The sequence below is a fragment of the Danio rerio genome, chromosome 4 (assembly GCF_052040795.2).
Source record: "Danio rerio strain M-AB ecotype USA chromosome 4, GRCz13ab, whole genome shotgun sequence".
Lineage (NCBI taxonomy): Eukaryota > Metazoa > Chordata > Actinopteri > Cypriniformes > Danionidae > Danio > Danio rerio.
In genome coordinates, this window is record NC_141024.2 from 78550745 (window position 1) to 78564036 (window position 13292).

The 13292-nt window shown below is 32.4% G+C and overlaps 2 protein-coding genes across 4 annotated transcripts in view; both read right to left on the minus strand.

Annotated features, from left to right (window-relative positions):
* The window catches only part of LOC100535035 (uncharacterized), a 304770-nt gene that overhangs the window by 30044 nt on the left and 261434 nt on the right, over window positions 1-13292 (minus strand). The window lies entirely within an intron of this gene.
* On the minus strand, window positions 460-7491 carry LOC108183976 (uncharacterized). Of its 2 annotated transcripts, none has more exons than XM_087249389.1 (5): window positions 4266-7491; window positions 3658-3761; window positions 1653-1797; window positions 1446-1572; window positions 460-1087 (listed from the first exon to the last, which is right to left on the minus strand). In XM_087249389.1, exons 1-5 carry the CDS (start codon window positions 4410-4412, stop codon window positions 741-743), a joined length of 870 nt encoding a protein of 289 aa, XP_087105515.1. In that variant the 5' UTR covers window positions 4413-7491; the 3' UTR covers window positions 460-740. The 2 variants fall into 2 exon arrangements, with proteins under 2 accessions (XP_087105515.1, XP_087105516.1); XM_087249390.1 differs by having other exon boundaries at window positions 479-1024; window positions 4266-4429.

Sequence of the window (13292 nt, forward strand, 5' to 3'; positions counted from 1 at the left end):
GAAAAGGACGTGCTGTACGACTGTGTTGCTCTTTTAGGAAAGTTGCAACTATACGCACCGCTCTGGAGGACCGGACCCAAAGAACCGCAGGCAAGGGAGTAACCCAGCTCGACCGTCTGCCACCGCGAAGACCCACTCTGGACCGGGAGACACACTCGTTCGCTCTGAAGTGCTGATCAGCAAGAGGAACCCTCATCGACTCACTCAGAAAGGATCTGAAGCGAAAAGGATGGCGTCTGCTGGCTTCAGGTGTGCTTATATGCTGAGATAATTGCAGATGTCGCACACCTGCGCAAGCTTACGCTGCCAATTAAATCTTCATTGGCCCGTTCAATACTCTCCAGACAAGCGGCTTCTGATCCGAATCCTCCCATTCATGGCACTGAAGTTCCCCAACCGAAGGTGAACTCTATTTACTTTGTCTGGGGATTGTTTCTTCAAATGTCATGTAATTTGAAGCAAAAACACCAAGCACATACAGTATAAAAGCATCATAAAGAAATTTATTTTGTTGAGGCTTAATTACAAATTGTATATGTCTTTTCTTAATTCAATGAACAACATACTGGAACCACTCAGTACATCACATACTAACAAAAAAAATAATAAAAAAATAAAATAATATACTGTAGTTTATTCATTTCATTATCTAAAAGGTGCTACATCTCTGTTCTTTTAAAATATTGATAACGTTGTAACAGAAACAGTATAGTGTTTACTTCGTATTCTATAAATTGATCTCAAGAACGACCAAATTCTTTGCTTTTGCTAACAGCCTGCTGCATAATGCTAAGAAAGTCTTTGTAAGTCCCTAAGTGCTGTGCAGGCAAGGTGATGGTACGGGAACATGCATGTGCAAGCGGGTAGCATATGCTGTGTTTACCATATCGCAGCAGACAGTCATGGTCAAATTCAACATGTATTTTGAATTTTGCTTTCTCGGTTGAAGTAACGGGGACATGTCCCTGTCCAGTAAGCCACTGCATGAAGCTTGAGACGGTGATCTTTTCTTGTTTTTCATCTCCTTTGGTGCCGTCCTCCATTTGTTCATCCCCATCTCTACACTCAGGACTAGTGGTTTCTCCTTCTTCAAGAAAAAAAAAAAAAAAATCCGGTAAAAAGTGTAAAAAATTTTATGTGCACATTTGCTTTTTATCTATAATGCCAACATTGTACTTTTTAAAGTTCCTATATATCCACCCTTTTTTACTTTAATTTACTTTTTCATTCTCCTATGGGTAAATTAATAGGGATAACAAATGGCAGTGAACATTCAAATTACCTGCACTGCAAACCAGTGTGTTTTTAATTTTGACAATACATTAAAAAAAACATCATGAAGCAGCCTGAGTTTATTTTTTTCAAACTGACTAAAGCATTTGTTTTTAGGTGAAAATAAAGTGGGTATAAAACTTATGTAATTTGAACATTTAGATTTACACTACCTTCATCTTTAAGGCTCTGAATGAAGTCCTGTAAGTAATTCACAATTTGTGATTCTCTCTGTCGTTTCAATGAACCCATGTCACTTAAAATAGGTGACAGGGCCATTGTAAGGAAATCTGCATCAGGCTGTTAATTAGAATGAACAAACCTTTTGTTATAAACTACTCAAAAACATGCAAAAAATCATGTAACGTAACAATACTTACTTTTTCAAAATGTCCAGGAACAAACAATGGCTGCAATAAAATCCGATTCTGTTTTATCATTTCATGAAGGCCATACAGTTCCAATCCTTTGCACATTTGCTGTATCATTGGAAGTATTTGTAAAGATGAATGTAGGACAACAGCACTGCAATTCAGAATAAAAAGAATAAAGAATGTAAAAAAAAAAGAAATAAATATATGTATATTTTAGGGGCAATTAAAGCATGTTAGAAAATATATATATTTATTCATTTATGAAGTCAGATTGAAAAACCATTTTGATATTTAGGTTACACTTCAGTTTACAGTGCTCTACATACCATATACTTTCAAATTGACAGTTTTTAAGTTGTAACATTTAAGTACAAAGTAAAATTAACAATTTACTAACAATATGGCTAGAAATAGGTTTGTTTTAAAGTTAGTTGTAATTATGCATACTTGACTGTTATTGCTACACTTAGAAGTCATTTTTGTTACACGGACACTAAATTAAAGTGCTACCAAATATTTAAAAAGCACAACTACAGCAATTTACATTGATTATTGAAACTGTGCATTGCTAAAATTTTGCAACCTCTGGGGTAAAAAAAAAAAAAAAACTTTAAAAAAGGTCTAGCAGGTCTACACGTTGTTGTTGTTTTATTATTATTATTATATATAAAGTTGAAGTCAGAATTAGCCCCCCTGTTTATTTTTTCCCACAATTTCTCTTTAACGGAGAGAAGATTTTTTTCAACACAGTTCTAAACATACTACTGTGTGTGCGCGCACTTAGCCTCGGAGACGAGCAGAGCACACTCATCTAACGCCATCTTAATGCGAGCGCTTTAATGGTCAAATAAAAATACATGCACATTTGTGTCAGAGCGCTGTGTTTAGTGTTTATTCATATTAACACTCATTTGTGTAAAAAACAATCAAGTTGAGAATCAAAAGACACGAGAAAGAGAAACCATATCTGAGCCGCACTATTCTTAAAGTGGCAGTGCGCAATATTTTTTTTTCTGACAGTGAAGATGCTTAAAGCAGTTTGTTTCATATTTTTATTCTATTGTATTTATTTCCCTTTCCTTATTTACAGGGAGGAAAATAACTGCATATATAAAATCAGATTTTTTTGCCCTCCTGAATTATTAGCGACCCTTTCCCCCCAGTTTCAGTTGATTGGAAAGATTTATTTTCAACCCATTTTTAAACAACAGATTTAATAACTCATTTCTAATAACTGATTTCTTTTATCTTTGCTATGATGACAGCACATTATATTTTACAAGATATTTTTCAAGATACTAGTATGCAGCTTAAAGTGACATTCAAAGGCTTAATAAGGGTAATTAAGCAAGTCATTGTTTAACAGTAGTTTCTTCTGCAGACAATCAAAAATATTGCTTAAGAGGGCTAATAATATAGAGCTATTACAATGGGTTTCAAAATATTTAAACCTGCTTTTATTCTAGCTGAAATAAAACAAATAAGACTTTCTCCAGAAGAAAAATATACTATAGGAAATGCTGTGAAAAATTCCTCTGTTAAACTTTATTTGGGAAATATTTATGTATAAAAAAATAAAACATTCACAGGTGGGCGAATAATTTTGACTTCAACTGATAATCGTTTTGAATAATTGTGATTACAATTATGACCAAAATAACCGCTATTATGATTTTCCCATAACCAAGCAGCCCTATAATTTAGTATGGCCCCTAAACAATGTTACAAAAATGTAAATGGCCCTTGATAGAAAAAAGGTTCCCCACCCCTGGATTATGTGACTCTGAAGACTGGAGTAATGAAGCTGAAAATTCATCTTGAAAATCACTAAAATAAATCATTAAATTTGGTTAGAAACTACTTTTGAACAGTTATTTTATAGTGCAATAACATTTTATAATTTTACCATTTGTTCTGTATTTTTGATTAAATAAATGCAGTCTTGGTGAGTAGGAGAAGCTTATTTTAAAACATTTAAAAATCGTGAAAAACATTGTTGAATCATATTTACCTTAGAATGTCCTCCTTTCTTTCACATGTTAGAGGTCCAGTGTACCCACATCCGAGGATTCTTTCTAAAAGGTCAAGAAGAGCTGTAGCGTCCGCTGTCTCAATCTGAAATAATGAAATCAGTGCTTGTTCTTATCTGTAGTTTTGGCTAAAACTTAAATATACATAAGATGTACAGTGTAAGTACTGCTGAAAATATTGAACATTATTTTTTTAAATGTTTAGTGAACAGGAACACAAATGAAATATAAAATTAACATTTCAAAACGTAATTTATTTGTATTATTCAAAGCAGAATTTAACCATCATGTCACCTTTCACATGATTAATCAGATTTATTACCAAAACAAGTGTATTTAAAGACCAATTTGATGGAACGCAAACATTCTAAAAGTATATGGTTAATGTATCATTATAAAAGACTGATTTTTCTACATTGATAATCATAAAGGTATTATGAACTAAATGCATTTCTTTTGACAAAATAAAATTAAGCTGTGCAGTATTATTTGAGCACAAAAACACAGCCTTGTTGGTGAGAAAACGTAAACAAATTTAGTATGTTTACAAACATTTGACAAGTACTGTGGATAGTATTTAAATTAAAACCTTTTCGATGAGGTCTAGCAGATCTGCATCTGTAACTGTAGCCTTTGACAACTGATCTTTATCAATGTCCCCAGAAGAGATGAAATTGTAGATCCACTCCTGAAAAAAGTTAGGGGTAGTGCCATCTTGTGTAATGCTTACAGCCATGATTTCACCAATTGTCCTAAAATAAAAAAGGGCAGTTGATGAATTGGCAAAGAATACATTTAAAACAAAATCTAGTATATGATGCTATTAAATATACTTTAGTTTTAATTCATTTCAAAATTGTATTTTATTTATAATTGTTTTATTTCTGTCATATGCTTGCTGTGTGTGTTTAGATGTTTATTTTGTAATAATCTGCAATATATTTAAACAGTAAGGCCTTTATCTTTATTGATTGCCTGCATCATTTCAGAGAAAACAAGTACAAACTGTAAATTCTAATTACTTTCATTTGTAAAATAGATTATAATAATTTGGTATTTTTTTCTCAAGCAATGCAAAGTGCATTATTTGTTGCATACTACATGCATCTATTTAAAAACCTGTTTAGTGATGGGAAGTTCGGATCATTTTACTGACTCGGATCTTTGAGTCTCGTTCATCGAGAAGAACAAATCTTTTTATGAGTCATTTCATTCATTTGGTTCAATTTGCCAAAATGTTATTAAACTTTTACGAATTGCTTCCAAACACATCTACAACTAGCCCTAAATGGTTGATTGCATAACACATAAGTGATAAATAGAATATTATAAGAAGGAGAAAATAATACTTTAACGTTTACCTACTCTTTTGTCATTAAAGGAATTTTTGTCACTTTGCTCAGCTCGCACTTCATGTCTTCTAATGTGAGTGGTTCGTTCATGTTACACTGGCAGTCACATTAAGGGCCCTATCATACACCCGGTGCAGTGTGGCGCAGGGTGTGACACAGTAGTCTTTTGGTAGTTTCAGCTTGGCGCAAGAGTCGTTTTGAGGCGTTGCGCTATGCTGTTTAAATAGCAAATGCATTAGCGCTCATTTTTGCGCCCGTAGGTGTTCTGGTCTAAAAAGGAAGGCGTTCTAAGGCGGACCGCTGGCGCGTTGCTATTTTGAGAATCTATAATAGATTTTTCATTTGACCAAAACTAACCCGATCTAAACTCCGGCGCAGAGTTGTGCCTCGCTTACACACTGCTTAATACGCACAATAGAGCAATTGGCAAATATCTTTACATATGAAAAAAATTAAATATTAAGGATATATATAGGATATAATAGGAATAGATATAGGATATAAATATAAATGATTAAAATATTACAAAACATATTATTTTCTAGCCTACATAAATATGAAAAACCACTGCTTTTATGTCTTCTCCATCTCGGCAGTATTATTTATTATATCCATATTTATATTTGTTTTATTAAAAACAAGCTTAGATTTGCCCACCTGTCAGGTTTTAGACCATATGGGGCACAGCATGTGTTTTAGGATATAACTCAGGTTTTTGAGCACATTTTGCTATTATTATTCATTTGCTGGAAATTAAAACTGAATTTAGAAATAGTTTTGAAACTAATATTTGCACTTAACAAACAAAAGTATTAATTTATAGACTAATGGATGTCTGTGCGTAAAGGTTTCCCTATCCAAGAGCGAAAGTGAAAGTGATTTATTATCTCTCATTCTCATGCAGTAGATGCTCTGTTTAACAGTTTTCTGTTAAAAAAACTGTTAACTGTTTGCTTGTGAAATGCTCATTTTTTCCACTTAGACTTACTTTGCGTCCTGTAAATAGCGAATGCGCTCTTTGCGCGACGCAGCTACGTCTTAAAGGAAATGGGAGATGAGATTCTAATTGGTTTATTCTCAAAACACACCTATAACTCATTAAGAAAATAAACTCAACCCTTTTAGACCATGCGCCGTGGCGCAAGGTAGATTTCCGGTCCTTAAATTAGCAAAAACCCGTCCTGACACGCCCTGAAAGCGTTTGCGCCCTGCGTTTTGCGCTCTGCGCATGGACCGTCAAAATAGAGCCCATTATCTTAACCAATGTACACAGTCTGAGCCAATAGGAGCCATGATAATTAGTTCACCTATCAAGTCTTAAGTCGTTCGTTATTTACGTGACAGAATGACATGACCTGAGGACTCGAGTGATGAGCGGTTCAATTCTTTTTCCGGCCCTAAATGCGTATGATTGGCCCGTGATGAAGGAGTGAATCAGACCCGATAGAGCACTCGAGAGATGAACAGATCAATTCTTGTTCCGGATCTAAACAAGTATGATTGGCTCGTGAGGAACAAGTGATTCAGACCCAATAGAGGACTCATGAGGTGAACCGATCAATTCTTTTTCCGGCTCTAAACGCGTATGATTAGCCCGTGATGAACAAATGACTCAGACCCGATAGAGGAGAGATAAACGGATCAATTCTTTTTCCGGCTCTAAACACGTATGATTGGCCCGTGAGGAATGAGTGACTCAGACCCAATAGAGGACTCGAGAGGTGAACGGATCAATTCTTTTTCCGGCTCTAAATGCATATGATTGGTTTCTGCCTTTCCGCGATGAACGACTCGAAATGTGATGAAGACTTGAAATAACTATACCACCTGCACAAATGTGCGCAAACCTGGATTAACAAATCACTTCCTGAGAGGACTCGTAGTTCCTGAGTCATATTCCCTGGGGTCCGTTCTTTGTACCTCGCTTAAATGATCTAAGATGATTTGGAAGATCCTGAATCTTTTAATCTTGATAACTGATCTCTCGCTAATTTGGTTCTTCAAACAAGTTTGTGAATCAGATTAGAATGTCTGGATAAACTGATCTGAGATCGCTGCTTGTGTTGTGAAGGACAGATCTATTGATCATATAACAGATCTTTAGATCAGATCTATCGATCCTTGAAATCATCAGCAATGTCGTTCAAGAGCCTCTTTATGCATGTGCAAAGTAACTGAGTAGAAAGCATAGTACATTTAGCATAGTACATTTTTCAAATCCCAGCAGAGCCTTAGCCCAGGTGGTGCGTGTTGTTGATACATAGAGCTTGCCGGAATGAATTATAAAATTGTATTGACTAGTGCGACAAATAGAGTTAAACAATCTTTTTGGTTGCCATTTTTAGACTTGCTGTCTTTTTTAGTCTCTGTGTGCAAAAATGTCTTGCCTTCTTTTCAGTGAGTGCTGTGACTTAGTTGGTAAAAGCACCTGTCTAGTAAACAGGAAATCCTGGGTTCAAATCCCAGCAGTGCCTAATGTACAGCAGCCTGGGTTGCATCTTCCTAAGAGTTATGAATGTTTATGCAGTGAGCTGTTTAGCAGTCGGTTTCTTAACAAAACTCAAATACTTAAGAATGGTGCTCGCTTAAGAGGGTTTTGGACAATGGCATTATATGGTGCATGGTATGGTGATGCGTAACCAATTGGACTTTAAAATTCTAGATTCAAGTCTAGACATTCAAACATGCAGTGCTACCGTTTTTTTCTTTTTTCGATTAAACAATTACCCCCTGTCTGGCACTGTGGCTTAGTTGGTCAAAACACCTGTCTAGTAAACAGGAGATCCTAGGTCCCAGAATCCCAGCAGTGCCTTATCCGCAGTGAGCTGTGCTTTTATGGGTCAGAGAGTACCAAAAATTGCTTTCTGTGCAACAGTACTAGAGGCAGGAGCCATGTGGTGCAATGGATAGCGCATAGGACTTCTAGGCTGTGAGCTGAGGCCAGTGCGAGCCAGGACGAGCTGGGGCAATTGCCCAGGAGGTTAAGCAGTAAGGCCGAAATCATTTTGCGTTTACACTGTTGGGCTAGTAGCTCGCAGCACGTCATGCAAACCCTGCCCCATAACATCCCCCAATCGAACGTCACACAACCCGCCCACTTCAGCGGGAACCAGGCAGATAATGCACACCATCACATCCTCACGAAACCATTCAAATAAAGACAACTGAAACAAACAAATGACACGTTACTGTACAGCAATACGTTGTATGTCTATACGCACATGCCTGTGTGTTCTCATTCATCATATTTATTTACTCACCGACCGACTGAATTTGAAACTAATTTTCATGTGAAGCAACACGCCCCTTCAGCTACTCCACAACGCAGCAGCATGAGTGGTCTTTAATGAATTGAAAAGAGCACATGTCACTCCGCTACTCACCCGTTTGCACTGGCTGCCAGTTGCTGCTCGCATCAAATTCAAAGCTCTGATGTTTGCCTACAAAGCGACCTCTGGCTTTGCTCCCTCTTATCTGCTCTCACTTCTGCAGATGTATATGCCCTCAAGAAACTTGCGTTCTGTGAATAAACGTCGCCTCGTGGTTCCATCCCAAAGAGGGAAGTAATCACTTTCCCGAACTCTCGCATTCAATCTGCCCAGTTGGTGGAATGAACTCCCTAACTGCAAAAGAACGGCAGAGTCACTCGCTGTCTTCAAGAAACGACTAAAAACTCAACTATTTAGTCTACTCTTCACTTCGTAATCTGCAATTGCCTCTCTAGCTATACCACTAACTGTACTCAAAAAAAAAAAAAATTCTTACATTACTAATGCTTTCCTTCTTAGACTTTACAGACCTGAAACTTGCCTACAGCACTTATTTATTGTTGCTCTTATAGTTGTGAAAATTGCTTCCTTGTCCTCATTTGTTAGTCGCTTTGGATAAAAGCGTCTGCTAAATGACTAAATGTAAATGTAAAACAGCGAGCTGTGTACACGCCCTTAAAATGACACATTATAACACATTATAATAAAAAAAATCTGGATTGTGTTTTGAACTGAACCTAAACTGGCACACTCAGAAGAACCATAATAATAATGTTAAATCATAAAAAAAGGGGTAAACTATGTGCCCTTTAAGCAATGTGTTAACTTTATTTAATATTCAATAATCATCAAGATTGATAAAAAAGTTCAACACACACAGCAGTGAACCTGTGCACACACACACACACACACACACACACACACATCAGTGAACATGTACACACACACACACACAGTTGGTACAATAGGCCTACATACTGTATCTACCTTGGAAGAAGTGATGTGGTTCTTAAAGTGTTGTTTTACGTATGGAGCCTGATTGAATTTTATTTTAGTGTCTTCATAAAAACATCTGTCCATAATTCCTGAAAATAGAAAAAAATATATATAAATAAAGAAACTGCAAAGAAACGATTCAATCATATTAAAGAGATTTGAACTAACCTTCTAACACAACTAGCGGTCCAGGTCCCTGATGGAATATGGCTCCCCAGACATTAATTTTTACTGGATGCTTTGCTTTCGGTTTCACAACATGGCGGTTTATTAATAGGGTATGTCCTATTAATAAATTTGTAGGACATGTAAGCTCGTATAAAGCAAATAGCCTAAATAAAGAGATGCATGGATTAATGTAAAATAAATAAATCTTTTCATTATGGCATTGTTCAAAATGGCTTACCTGGCTTTTCCAGAGGTCCACCTGAGTTGTTTTACTGGTTTTCTAATATTGCAGACTGATGCTTTTAACTGTATTCTAAACAGAAGCTCACTCTGAATCTTTTTAGCAGATCGCTATTGTGGATTGTGCTGCACAGCCAACTTAAAAGGGACTGCATCAAAGACAACCCAGGTGGCACATACTAAAAACAACAAGAACAAAAAGTATTTATAAAAAAGTAAGAATTTTTTTTTGGCACAGCAGGGTCTTTCTTCAGGGCTCGTTGGTCAAGGGGTATGATTCTCGCTTAGGATGCGATAGGTCCTGGGTTCAATCCATGGATGAGCCCTACAGCTCAAAAAAGCAGTGGAACTTTGGCATTTCTACATTAATTGTAGCACCTTTTGCTGTGACTTTAGTTAATGAACATTTAGTGGACTTCTAATTTAAATTAGTTTAACATGTACAATTATACAGACAAAACCGTCTGCTACCCTCAGGCAGATGGTTCCGCAGCATCTGGTTACGCACCAGCCGGCTAAAGGAAAGTTTCTTCCCTCAGACTATCAGGCTGATGAACACTTAACACACAGGCTCTTCCATACCCTCACTGCACACCATCGATATGTAGCATGCACTGACCTTTAGCCAATCCATACTTGAAACAACACTGCCTACAACTATGTGGACACCTATTCATTGTACATATCGCTGTCAATTTCACATTGTCATTTTATTTGTCTGTTATTTGTACTGTCGTTGTATTTGCACTGTCATTGTTTTTGCACTATCTGTATTTTTTACTGTTTGTACAGATAATTTTTCATGATTTTTGGTGAATTTTTCATGATTTTTGGTGATTTTTCAAGATTTTTTCATGATTTTTCAAGATTTTTTCATCTTTCATGATTTTTCGTGATTTTTCAAGTTTTTCATTTTTCATGATTTTTTCATTTTTTATGATTTTTCAAAAAATTTTCATTTTTCGTGATTTTTCGTTATTTTTAAAAAAATTTAATTTTTCTTGATTTTTTGTGATTTTCATATTTTACGATTTTTCAAAAAAATTTCATTTTTTGTGATTTTTTGCGATTTTTTAAAAATTTTTCATTTTTTGTGATTTTTTGCGATTTTTCAAAAAATTTCATTTTTTGTGATTTTTCAAAAAATTTTCATTTTTTGTGATTTTTCAAAAAATTTTCATATTTTGCGATTTTTCAAAAAATTTTCATATTTTGCGATTTTTCAAAAAATTTTCATTTTTTGCGATTTTTCAAAAAATTTTCATATTTTGCGATTTTTCAAAATTTTTTCTTTTTTTGCGATTTTTCAAAAATTGTTCATATTTTGCGATTTTTCAAAAATTTTTCAGTTTGTGATTTTTCAAAAATTTTTTATATTTTGTGATTTTTCAAAAATGTATCATTTTTTGTGATTTTTAAAAAAAATTTCATATTTTGCGATTTTTCAAAAAATTTTCATTTTTTGCGATTTTTCAAAAATTTTTCATATTTTGCGATTTTGCAAAAATTTTTCAGTTTTTGTGATTTTTAAGAAAATGTTCATATTTTGCAATTTTTCAAAAATTTTTCATTTTTTGTGGTTTTGCGATTTTTCAAAAAAATTTCATTTTTTGTGATTTTTCAAAAAATTTTCATATTTTGTGATTTTTCAAAAAATTTTCATATTTTGTGATTTTTCAAAAATTTTTCATTTTTTGCAATTTTTCAAAAAAATTTAATTTTCAAAAAATTTTCATGTTTTGCGATTTTTCAAAAAAAAATTCATTTTTTGTGATTTTTCAAAAAAATTTAATGTTTTGCGATTTTTCAAAAAAATTATATATTTTGCGATTTTTCAAAAAATTTTCATGTTTTGCGATTTTTCAAAAAAAAATTCATTTTTTGTGATTTTTCAAAAAAATGTTCATGTTTTGCGATTTTTCAAAAAAATTATATATTTTGCGATTTTTCAAAAAATGTTCATGTTTTGCGATTTTTCAAAAAATTTTCATGTTTTGCGATTTTTCAAAAAGATTTTACATTTTGCGATTTTTCAAAAAATTTTCATATTTTGCGATTTTTCAAAAAAATTTCATGTTTTGCGATTTTTCAAAAAATTTTCATATTTTGCGATTTTTCAAAAAAATTTCATATTTTGCGATTTTTAAAAAAAAATCATTTTTTTGTGATTTTTCAAAAAATTTTCATGTTTTGCGATTTTTCAAAAAAAAATTATATTTTGCGATTTTTCAAAAAATTTTCATATTTTGTGATTTTTCAAAAAATTTCATATTTTGTGATTTTTCAAAAAAATTTCATATTTTGTGATTTTTCAAAAAATTTTAATTTTTTGCAATTTTTCAAAAAAATTTCATTTTTTGTGATTTTTCAAAAAATTTTAATTTTTTGTGATATTTCAAAAAATTTTCATATTTTGTGAGTTTTCAAAAAATTTCCATTTTTTGCAATTTTTCAAAATTTTTTTATATTTTGCGATTTTTCAGTTTTTTCATTTTTCATGATTTTTTCATTTTTTATGATTTTTCAAAAAATTTTCATTTTTCGTGATTTTTCGTTATTTTTAAAAAAATTTAATTTTTCTTGATTTTTTGTGATTTTCATATTTTACGATTTTTTAAAAAAAATTCATTTTTTGTGATTTTTTGCGATTTTTCAAAAATTTTTCATTTTTTGTGATTTTTTGCGATTTTTCAAAAAAATTTCATTTTTTGTGATTTTTCAAAAAAATTCATTTTTTGTGATTTTTCAAAAAAATTTCATTTTTTTGTGAAAAAATTTTCATATTTTGCGATTTTTCAAAAAATTTTCATTTTTTGCGATTTTTCAAAAAACTCATATTTTGCGATTTTTCAAAAATTGTTCATATTTTTTGCGATTTTTCAAAAATTGTTCATATTTTGCGATTTTTCAAAAATTTTTCAGTTTTTGTGATTTTTCAAAAAATTTTTATATTTTGTGATTTTTCAAAAATGTATCATTTTTTGTGATTTTTTAAAAAAAATTCATATTTTGCGATTTTTCAAAAAATTTTCATTTTTTGCGATTTTTCAAAAATTTTTCATATTTTGCGAATTTGCAAAAATTTTTCAGTTTTTGTGATTTTTAAGAAAATGTTCATATTTTGCAATTTTTCAAAAATTTTTCATTTTTTGTGGTTTTGCGATTTTTCAAAAAAATTTCATTTTTTGTGATTTTTCAAAAAATTTTCATATTTTGTGATTTTTCAAAAATTTTTCATTTTTTGCAATTTTTCAAAAAAATTAAATTTTTTGTGATTTTTCAAAAAATTTTCATGTTTTGCGATTTTTAAAAAAAATTTCATATTTTGCGATTTTTCAAAAAAAAATCATTTTTTGTGATTTTTCAAAAAATTTACATGTTTTGCGATTTTTCAAAAAAAAATCATTTTTTGTGATTTTTCAAAAAATTTTCATGTTTTGCGATTTTTCAAAAAATTTTCATATTTTGCGATTTTTCAAAAAATTTTCATATTTTGCGATTTTTCAAAAAAATTTTGTTTTGCGATTTTTCAAAAAATTTTCATAATTTGCGATTTTTCAAAAAATTTTCATGTTTTGCGATTTTTCAAAA